We start from the raw sequence: 11,150 nt of genomic DNA, 5'->3' as shown, positions 1-11,150 counted from the left end.
GCCCCGACCAGCCACCTCCCCCTCCCCCGTGCTCCCCCACCTGTCTCTCCAGCTCCTCCGCGAACGCGTCCAGGTCGAGGTCCTTCAGCCGCTCGGGGCTCTCGAGGATCTCCTCGAGCGCGGCGGCCGGGTTCGCGTCCTCGACGGTGTCGTCGTATTCGAGCGCGTCGACCGCCATCTTGCGCGCCCACTCGTACGTCTCCGGGTGGACGCGCGAGCCGTCCAGCACCTCGACGTACGCCTCCGTGCTGTCGCCGAGCGAGTTCGTGTCGATCTTGATGAAGCCGGCGCAGTTCATGAACACCTGCGCGCGAGAGAGACAGGGCGCGTGAGAGAGGGGAGCGTGCGTGAACATGCTGCAGAAAGAGGAGGGAGAAAGGGACAGTTCATGAACATCTGCATGCGGTAGAGCGAGAGGGGAGCGCGTGAACGTAAAGAAGTTCTACAAGAAAGGAGTTCGATAACACCTGCGGGGCGAGAGAGGGAGGAGACCGTGCGTGAATGTGCTGCAGGAGAGGAGTTCGTGAACACCTGCGGGGCGAGGGAGGGAGAGTTCATGAACACCTGTGGGGAGAGGGAGGGACAGTTCATGAACACCTGCGGGGAGAGAAAGGGACAGTTCATGAACACCAGCGGGGGAGGGAGGGAGAGTTCATGAACACCTGTGGGGAGAGGGAGGGACAGTTCATGAACACCAGCGGGGTGTGCTTATAAATACCATTATATTACCATTGCCATTCATATACTATTATAAATACCATTATATATATAATATTATAAATACCATTATATATATAATATTATAAATACCATTATATATATATTATTATAAATACCATTATATATATATTATTATAAATACCATTATATATATATTATAAATACCATTATGTATATATATCAAGAGCTTATAAATACGGGTACTATACCGTATAAACACGGGTATTTATAAGCTCTTGATATAATAATTAATATACTATAAGCACACTGTCTGTGTATTGGTGCCTCCCCTTAAACTACCAAGTCCCTACCCAGCATGTACTATTAGGCTTGAAAAATGTTTTCATTAATGATGACAGAATTTGTACAAACAATGGAAATCGGCCGACTTTTCCGCCATAGTGATGCCAGTGCTCGCTAGCTGCCATTATTCGAAACTATGGTGAAAGGTGGCTGTAGAGAGAGAGATATCTTTGAAGTAGTATGGACATGATCCTCATTTTTAGTGTCTTCCACGATGCTAAATTTCACTCTAATAATTTACATGCCTTTTACTGCGACTCGTTACAAATTAGTTACCGAAGTTACACAGTAATATATCTTAAATGAATAAGAAAATAAAGGAACCCGGGGATTGTCACCTGTGAGCTTTCCTGTTTTGTCTAGGTGGGATGGCCTCATCAGAGCAGCGGGTCGTGTGTGTGGGGCTCATCTGCTTCGACATGATCACTGTATGCGACGGCTTTCCACTCGAAGATACCGACACGCCCTGCAGGGAGCAGCACTGGGCGCGCGGCGGAAACGCGTCGAACAACTGCACGGTGCTGCGGCAGCTCGGCGTGCCGTGTGAACTCGTGGGCACCCTCGCGGCCGACGACGCCGCCAAGTTCCTACGCGACGACCTCTCCACGTGTGGCATCCCTCACGACCGCTGCGTCGAGGACCCCGCAGGGGCGACGCCCACCGCCTTCATCATCATCAACGCCCTCAACGGCTCGCGCACGATACTGCACGAGAGCACGCGCGCCTCGGAAGTGACGGCGGCGCAGTTCGCCGACGTCGACTTGCGGGGGTGCGCCTGGGTGCACTTCGAGGGCCGATCGCGAAACGTGGCGGAGATGCGCGAGATGGTGGCGAGGATTCGCCGCGACGACGCCGCAGACTCCGTCGTCGTGTCTGTCGAGCTCGAGAAGCCGCGGCGCGAGATGGAGCAGCTTCTCCCGCTCGGAGATTTCGTCTTCGTCAGCAAGGAGTTTGCCGTCTTCAGCGGGTACGAGTCGATGCGGGCGGCGGTCGAGGGCCTGCGGGAGAAAGTCCGCGGTGGCGCCACCGTCATTTGTCCGTGGGGAGAAGAGGGTGCTTGTGCGAGCACGTCTGATGGCACGGTGTTCACGGCCGCAGCCGAGCCGCCGGAAAAGGTCGTGGACACGATTGGGGCGGGCGACACTTTCATAGCAGCCTGCATCGCGCAGCTGTACAAAGGCGCCTCTGTGGAAGCGGCCATTCAAGCAGGCTGTCGGGTGGCAGGTGCAAAGTGCGGCCAGATGGGACTCAAGGACCTGAAATTACCTCCTCCTTCACCCCTCTGCAAACCACGTGAGGGGACAAATTTCTAGTGCGCAGTATCTGTGACACTGTCGCCATCTTTTTAGCGCAGGTTAAACACACTTCAACACTTTTAACCTCACAATGATATCAGGAATGTATAGATAATAATAATATATAATAATAGATCTAGATACACTCCTGCTGATACAGGGAAGTCTTGACAATAATATCAAGCCATAGACGTAATTGGTTAAATATTTTATTCGTAACATGAAGACTATGGTGTAGTCTTGAAATCTGGTAGTATCATTTTGCATTCTCACTCACTATATAAGAAATGCTGTGGCAAAATGTACAGTGTCCATACCTACTATGTAGCATCTATTTGTTATTATACAAACTGTAGTGTATTTCTAGTGTGCAACACAGTGTAACAACATTTACATGTGTAGCATAATAGACATAAGCTGCGTTCACACGAGATACACGGCCTCGCTGGTTCCGTACTTATCTGGTGCTGAATTCGGCTGAAATACCGTGCTAACACAACCCGGAGCGTTCACACGAGATTCGAGGCTTAGCTGGCTAGGTATAATATTGACTGGTACCCGGTCGACAGTTCCACACGCTATACTAACGTCGTGTAGCGAACGGGTACCAGTCTAAATAAGCGCACTACAGTTTCGCAATTCAAAATTGCGTTCACACGACAGACAATACGCGGCCAGCGTGGTGCCGAATGTTACAGCGCGGAATGTGATTCCGCGCCGAATAAGCCGCGTATATTTTTACCGTGTGAACGCTCAAGTACGGTACTGAAATCCTCGTGTGAACGCAGCTATTAACATAACAGACAGAATACAATAATCCATCTATTATCTTACTCGTACTATAAAAATATAATGTTACTACAAAGCAGTACATTCCAAACACTTGATGGGCTTTTATTTACAAGCTGGTCACAAACTGACATTGCTCACTTAAATTCACAGACAAGCACTTTACCTCTGTTGTACATATTACAACGTTAAGATGACACCACAAATGTATTTATTTGACATAATCAAAGTTGAGTTTGCAAAATTTGCAGACATTTGCCTCATGATCGTTGCCAACATTTTGTGCACCAAGTAGACAACACGTCCTATGATCACCTGCCCTCAAACACATTATGTATAAACGAGTGATTTTCTAATTTGGCTAGACACGTCTTACTAAATAATAATCTAGATGCTAATCCAGTTCGCTCTCCGTCACTTTGTAATCAGATATTAACGTACATTGACGTATGTATCTCATAGCACACAAATCTAGTACCAAGTTATAGCAGCTTTTGAGTGATTACACAGTTAAACAACCAGTTTACAGTTGAAACAAAGATAGGCAGAAGGAAGCCTGGAAGCATGCGTATGAGCTGTTTGCATTTGTTCCATAAATGGAGCTGAAAATGTGCCAAAATTACCAACTGTACATCCAAACGCACACGACCTGCGCCACGCCAATTACTGTTTGACTACTAGAGATACTATCAGGAGTAAGATAATATAGGAGATAATAGAGGAGGATAATATAGGATATATCCTATATTATCTTACTCCTGATACTATACGGATAGATACTAGAGATCACCGTTCCCCCTGCAAATACATACATGTCACAACCCTGCGTCAACACCACACATGCACCCATGTTCATACAGGACACAGCCTATGAGCCATAGGTCAGATATACTCACACTATCACCCACCACAAGTCAACACACACACTCACACTGTGACAATATCCAGTTTTAATTCGCAGCACTGACCAGCTATGCAATCCTCATCGAACAGGCATTAACTACAGTCCACGCACTAAATTTGGAAATGTTTTCTTTCGGGTGTAAACGATATTTAAAAAAAAGGTAAAAACCATCGCGACGATTAACGCTGCAATTAATTACTTTTGTCTCCAAAACAAATACATTTTAAATACAGAAACCTAGAAAAAGGCAGAGCAGTGACCACTATTCCACACTTACGTGATCATGAGGCGCAGTCACTATAACGCATAAGTCTCGGAGCGGTTACCAAATTTCACAGTCTTCATTCATCGACAATGGTTTCGTAAAGGCTCCTCCTCCGATGATCGTAGGGAAGGCTCCTCCTCCGACGATCGTAGGGAACTTTTCGCGAACTCTGACCTCGACACCCGCCCGTCTCGCACGCGCGCAGTCTAGTTTTCGTCGTATAGCGGCGTGGCGTCGCCAGCGGGGGGCGACTCCGACCGATAGCTGGAATCGCGCTGCACCGCGGGGCTCGGCCGCGGACTCGCGCGCGGCGACGGCTTGGTGACCGGGCGGGGTGACGGGCGCTGGGACTGTCGTGGCGTGCTGCGCGTGGCGTCGCGCGACTTCTGAGCCCACTGAGCGGCAGCCTTACCCCAGTCGACGGCTGCACCAGCTGCACCAGGCCTGCGTGAAAGAATGAAACAAAAACATGAAAGAACATGAAAGATGAAGTTCAACGTGAAAAAAAACATCAGTGTTGTTTACTTGTCTAATTACCGGAATAACCGAATACCGAAATAACCGAAAGATGTTTAGTGTGTTAACCGTCGTAAGTAGTGGGAGCACAAGTATCAGCCAAGTCTACTGTCTACGATACGATATACCACGCTACATTGTCACTAGCACATCGAGGTGAGAGTAGAGTGAGCGCTGGTTCAGTGGCGAGTGTAGCAATATTACATCAATAACGACTAAACCGTTCCGATTGTTGCCAGGCAGCAGTAGCGCGTTGCACAAATTCTCTTGCCAGTCACTGGTGTTACTGTTTTGTCTACCTTACGTAGTGTATTTACTACGAAAATTTACGTTTTAATGAGTTTGTGCAATGCGGTAAAATCTATCCAGCAAGCATCAGTTGTGCTGCCCCCCTGGATCCATCATGGTCAGCATGCCGTACTAGTTAAAAGATCAGAGATGAGATTAGTTGTAAGGTTACCTGCTGGAGGAGTGTGCTGCAGCCCGCTGCTGATGATGCTGATGATGCTGGTTATGGTGATGTTGCTGCTGGTGCTGCTGCTGCTGCTGCGACGAGGAGTACGAGGGTGTGCGGGGCGTGGCGCTGGGGTGGTGCCTGGGCGTCGCCGGGTGCGCCCAATTACCCTGCGACGACGGCTGGTACTGTGGAGTCACCATGGCGTTAGGGGTTCGTCCTACCCGATTGTGATACGATGGCGTCATCATAGGTGTCGCCACTGGCAGCGGCGTCGCAAATGGCTGTTGCTGAATGTTTAAATAATAATCAAAGAAAACAATGTCACATTTCACGAGCAAAATTCGTGATAAAATCTACATAATATTCATTTACACGTTATGATTATATATCTGTTCACTATCACAAGCTGAAAAATTTCTCAATCATAAGGCTTACAGCCCATCTCAGTTTCAACAGCATAAATGAGCCAATAATTAATGAATAATTAATTAATTAATGAATAATTAGAAATGCAATGCATCATGGGCCTTGTGGCTAACAAACACACAGTTTAAGTATTGTAATAATTATTAGTTAAGCTTTACAACACTTGCTTCATCGCCATTAAAGTTTGCCAAAAACGTTTGCACATCTGCCATTAACATGGTGTCCACTTGAGAATATTTAAACTTCAAAGTAAAAGCTGAAACATCGTTTCCAAGGTAAACATCTAGCTGTAAGTGTAAGTGCTGTTATGGAGTGGCTAAAAATGGAGTGGTTTAAATCGAAATCTATGAAACGTCGTTACCAAGTACTTGCAGTCGAGATGCAGAATTGCATTACTAGCACAGAATGTCAAACACCGCACTGGCCGCACAGTGACCACCCCATCCTATGTACCACTACAGGTTTATTTCTAGACGTGCCAAACAGCTATTTACAGAACTAAATGAAGTGAGCCGAACTGCCTTGCTCTGCTGCTTACCGGAACGCTGAAGCCTCCCACGAGAGGCGTTGCCCCGGCAACGGCCGCCAGGGTGTTGTACATCTGTGGGGGTAGGGAGCTGACCGCTCGCTGGATGGTGGAATGGTCTAGTCCAGGAGTACGTCCTCCGATCATAGGTGTCGCCACTGCAGCAAAGAACCCGCAGTCATTCTCCCTCATCAGTAAGCAACGTATGTGTGCCTGCACGCGTGCGTGCGTGAATGCGTGGCGGGGTGGTGATGTGGAGAAATGTTCGCAACTTATAGATATGAATTCATTTGATAGGAAATCCATCTACATGTAGTCAATGTACATATTCATGCCTGTGTCTATGCATGCATGTCTCTCTGTGTAAGCACGCATGAGTAAGTGTGTCTATCAATCTATACATCCATCTATCTGTATGCCAGACTGTTCATCTCTTCCTAGCTACACAGGTATGTATAGCGCCTAATGTGGCTTCGCATGTGTTTGCCTATATAATAATAATATATATTATAATAGTAATATAATACAGCAGGCTAGCAGTGGAGTCGCATTACGATGCGATAACACCTACCGCCAGGTATCGGCTCCCGGAAATGTTCCTTGAACCATTTCAGCAGACTGTTTAGAGTCTGAAAGACTTTGCCACGGTAACGGAAGCCATCTGGGGTGATGGTGGCGTATTCGTGCCGCGTCTTCACACGTGGCAGGTACGACAGCATGAACTTGCCTGAGTGTGAATAACATACACGTGTGATACGGTGCTTCCACGCACCCGTGTGGGGGGAGAGCATTCTATAACTAGACAGAGGGCACTCAAAGAGAGTGCATACCTCCGCGAGCAAACATGTGTATAACAGCTGGCTCGCTGCTGGCTGCTGCTGACTGGACGCCCTAAGGCGAGCTGCTGCTGACTGGATGCCCTAAGGCGAGCTGCTGCTGACTGGATGCCCTAAGGCGAGCTGGTGCTGAATCGATCGCGCCAACGCTACACACACACACGAACACACACACGAGAGCGATTAGATTACCTCCCTGCAACTCCGTTGCGCGGAGGTAAAAACGTGATTTTACATTAATAGGTGCTTAGTAGTAGCCACAACTGTGATTGAATAACAGTTTACAATACAAGGGGGCACTGCAGTTGGATAGCATCACTATGCAGGTTATGTATAGTACAGTATATTTCAATATAGATTTGCCAAATAAAAGTAAAACCCATATACGAATAATAGGTTGAACTATATAATAAGTAAATGCTGCGGCTTTAAAAAGAAAGCAAGAATGAGTAACAATGCACATACTATCTAAAAGATGATCGCAACTCAAAAGTGGCATCTAGACTCGATTGCAGTTATCACGCATACAACAACTTTCTACACATAAGTAGATATTGTAGTAAATTTATTCAAATCCCTACAAATTTGTCAGATTTGATGGTTTATGAAAATTATTTCTCAAACTTGAAAAATTCCAGTATTGTATAGAAACGTATAAATTCACAACTGCAAAACAGTCAATCAAATTTGACAGATTTTAGGCTTGATGACCAGATGCAAGTGCCTTTTTCAAGATGTCGTGAAGATTTCAGATTAACTCTCACACTATCCACACCACCACACTGGCCTACAGGACACCGCCTTCCTCTCGCAACCACACCTACCAGGGAAATCCGTGGAGAGGCTGATGAGGTAGGGGATGCGGGTCGTGGCTTTCCCCTTCTCGTCGCGCAGAAGGTTCTCGAGGATCTCCCTCTTGCCTCCATCTGCCTTCTCGTAATACTTGAACAAGAGAACGTCTCTGGCGAACGCTGCCATCGGCTGGATGTGACGCGCGATAATCTCGTCCAAGTCTTCAAACTCCTAACGACAGGAAAATCAAGCACGGCTATTACGTTAGAGAAAAAAATTAGGCAGAGAAACTCTGCTACGACAAAGGGTTCCAGAGAAACATACAGTCGAGAATTTGTGCACTTCTGAATTACTCTGCCATATCGTTATACGAGTGTAACTATGCGTGCACTAACTATACGTAATGGAGATTGTGAGCATACATCACGACGAGGTGGGAGTAGTGAGGGCGGGTATGACTTTGCAAACATACCTCATTGTTAATGAGAAGGCTCTGGCCTAGACTGAAGGCGTTCTCCTTTCCCTCTTCTCGAACATCAATGTGCTGGTAGATGTTATCATCAACCTTCCACATGACAGTCAAGTGGTCTGAGCCCTGAAGTACCGAAACAAACTGCTGCCGAATGCTGAAGTGCTCTGAAGATCTCAAGCAAATGGATAACGCGAGGAAAAGATTTTGCATCAATAAATTATTACATCAGGAATTAATACATAATAACAAGAGCGTATAAAGAAGGAGAGCGTACAACGGTGAAATGCTGAAACCATGTTGCATTTGTTAATAAACTTTCCCCGTTTTATTTTGACGATTCTTTGCAGTATTATTGATCAGCTGTCCTACCTTGTTAATATAAAACAAACCGCATGTCCCTACGATGCCCCTACGCTCAGATAATGAGCGGTGAAAATCTGGTATTTTCGGCGAAAACCGACCAGAGATACCTGCTGACTTCAACTGTCTCTCGCTTTGAGATAACTTTGGGAAACCTCGCGTCTTTCCGTCAATGATTGACAAATGGAATGAATGACGTCTGTTATTGATTGACATACTGATGACCCCCACCTGTGCCCACCTCACGCTGGATATAGTAAACTCTGTAGTACTGACGTAATGGCAGCAAAGCGAGAGAGGGTCGCAGCAAACAGGGATCTCGAGTCGGTTTTCGGCAAAAATACCAGATTTTCACCGCTCATTATCTAAGCGTAGGGGCATCGTAGGGACAAGCGGTTTGTTTTATATTAGCAAGGTAGGACAGCTGATCAATAATACTGCAAAGAATCGTCAAAATAAAACGGGGAAAGTTTATTAACAAATGCAACATGGTTTCAGCATTTTACCGTTGTACGCTCTCCTTCTTTATACGCTCTTGATAATAAGCAAAATATCTTAGTGTATATGACATGTCAACATTTAACAGGCAGTAAACCGTGCAGTGTGTACGCACAGGATGTATTGGACTAACTAAAGAAAGCACTCTGGCAATACTATCATGATATGGAAACCATTCGTTCCCAGAAAAAAAACATGGCCGACTCAGGATGGGGATGTGGGAACTAGCAATAGGGTTTAGGGTGCAGTACAGCCCTGCTGACAGTTCACCTTGCTACTGGGTCGGATGATGACATCACCCTGGTCCATGTCATTCATGAGCTTCTCCGCGTCCTTGTAGCCGATGTTGTGGAATGATGGATGAACTATGACTCGCTTCACGTACGTCTGCATCCGCTGTCTCTTCCGCACCTCCTCGTCCCGCTTTATCTCGTTCTCCTCAGCGTCTATATCGCGCGAAAAAAAAAGGTTAACTTCATTCATGAAACCCAAAATCCATTACCTGAATAAATAATATATCTGAATACATTATATATTACATAGGTGTGGTTATAATTAAGAAACAATAAACGATTGAATTATTCTAGCTCTTTCAGTATTAGTTTGTGAAATAAAATTTTCACAAGACAATTTAAATTGCATTTCATTTACTGTTACTGTGTTACTAGCAAAACACACAATGCTAATGACAAGGAGAGGAAGGGGGTCAACTGCCATTATATGCTTTTAGAAATACACAAATGAATGCAGATGCACAGCTTTTAAACAAACGTGAGAAATTAACATCTCAATCTGTACATTTTTGAGGGGAAGAGGGTCACGAAAAAAACACATTTCTGTTTTTCTTGGCTAACTTGATAATCTGAAACCGCCCTTATATAACGTCATACTGTCACGTAACATGACAGATGCCTTTACCCAGACACAGTGTTCGTACCGGCATCATAATAGAGGTCCCTCGGCGGTTTGTACTGAGCTTCAGAGTCGAGAAGGTCGGACGACTTTGACGTGACCTCGACGTGAAATCGTTCGATGTCAATCTTCGTGATACGGGCGTGGATGGTCATGCCACGCTGTAATGGCAGGTTGACATATGATGTAACATTCTCAAAAACTCAACCCAATTTCAAAAATTAAATACACTCAAAACCTACAATTCACACTCGATATCAACACAACAACTCAACATGCGGTTCAGAATAAGATAATAATTATGCTCTATAAGGAAAGCTAGCCATCTCTCCTCTCCCCTCCAAAAATCGCATGATCTCACCTATGCCAAACCGAACTTTGTTTAAGATCATTAATTAATCATACTGTTTTATTATAATTCACAACTGTGCTCCCTTTGGCTGGAAAATTTCACTAGGACTGCACCTTTAATTATAGTAATTTAGTTCATTCAAGTTAATTAGAAAATAAATTGTTGTCTTAATGTTCGCATTGTGCAATTTCGTATTGCATGCGTTTTTCTTCAGGAATGTATTGCTTTTGTAACATGTGGGGGCATGCTGTGTGTAAATGACAGCAAGTCTCACGCGCAACAACTGACACTCACAGCTACTCTCTCCTCGGGCTTTTCCACTCGTTTATCGCTGAGATTCCGAATCGGAATGAATCCTGTGACTCCGTTGTCCAGTCTGACCTTGACCCCGGTTGCAGCCCCCTCGCAGTTGCCTGCATCAAAGTGTGCCCATGCCTACATCATGGGAAATAAAAAACAAAACAAATAATCTAAATGAAACAACAAAATATACAAACTAAAGTAGCACAAAGCACAACATCAGGCTTATACGGCAGCTGTGTTATGCAGCAATGGGAAACATTGCGATATATCGGGAGCACACATCACTACTACACGAGGATGCTACATACAACATGATACTACGATATACGATATAGATGAGCATATGATATTACTACAACAACTGTACAACTACAACGATACTGCATGAGAGCACGTGGTAGCAGCCACGCTATGCTCCAAACAG

The 11,150-nt window shown here is 45.6% G+C and overlaps 2 protein-coding genes across 2 annotated transcripts in view; one reads left to right on the top strand and one right to left on the bottom strand.

Annotated features, from left to right (window-relative positions):
* The first annotated feature begins 1,387 nt into the window (after positions 1-1,387).
* Positions 1,388-2,630, top strand: LOC106814665 (ketohexokinase-like). The gene has a single exon (XM_014819011.1). The coding sequence runs from the start codon at positions 1,392-1,394 to the stop codon at positions 2,334-2,336; it is 945 nt and encodes a 314-aa protein (XP_014674497.1). The 5' UTR covers positions 1,388-1,391; the 3' UTR covers positions 2,337-2,630.
* A 557-nt stretch (positions 2,631-3,187) lies between these two features.
* The window catches only part of LOC106814664 (transcription elongation factor SPT6-like), a 30,328-nt gene continuing 22,365 nt past the window's right edge, over positions 3,188-11,150 (bottom strand). Inside the window, exons 19-27 of the mRNA XM_014819010.1 lie at positions 10,718-10,858; positions 10,097-10,232; positions 9,430-9,605; positions 8,302-8,424; positions 7,862-8,060; positions 6,773-6,928; positions 6,214-6,359; positions 5,253-5,536; positions 3,188-4,720 (exon numbers count right to left, since the gene is read on the bottom strand). Of these exons, the coding sequence (XP_014674496.1) occupies positions 4,483-4,720; positions 5,253-5,536; positions 6,214-6,359; positions 6,773-6,928; positions 7,862-8,060; positions 8,302-8,424; positions 9,430-9,605; positions 10,097-10,232; positions 10,718-10,858 (1,599 nt within the window). The 3' untranslated portion in view covers positions 3,188-4,482. The remainder of the gene's footprint in view (positions 4,721-5,252; positions 5,537-6,213; positions 6,360-6,772; positions 6,929-7,861; positions 8,061-8,301; positions 8,425-9,429; positions 9,606-10,096; positions 10,233-10,717; positions 10,859-11,150) is intronic.

Source organism: Priapulus caudatus, unplaced genomic scaffold (genome assembly GCF_000485595.1).
Source record: "Priapulus caudatus unplaced genomic scaffold, Priapulus_caudatus-5.0.1 Scaffold960, whole genome shotgun sequence".
NCBI classification, from domain to species: Eukaryota; Metazoa; Priapulida; class Priapulimorpha; order Priapulimorphida; family Priapulidae; genus Priapulus; species Priapulus caudatus.
The sequence above is the reverse complement of the archived record's forward strand: the minus strand, read 5'-3'. Positions and strand labels throughout refer to the sequence as shown.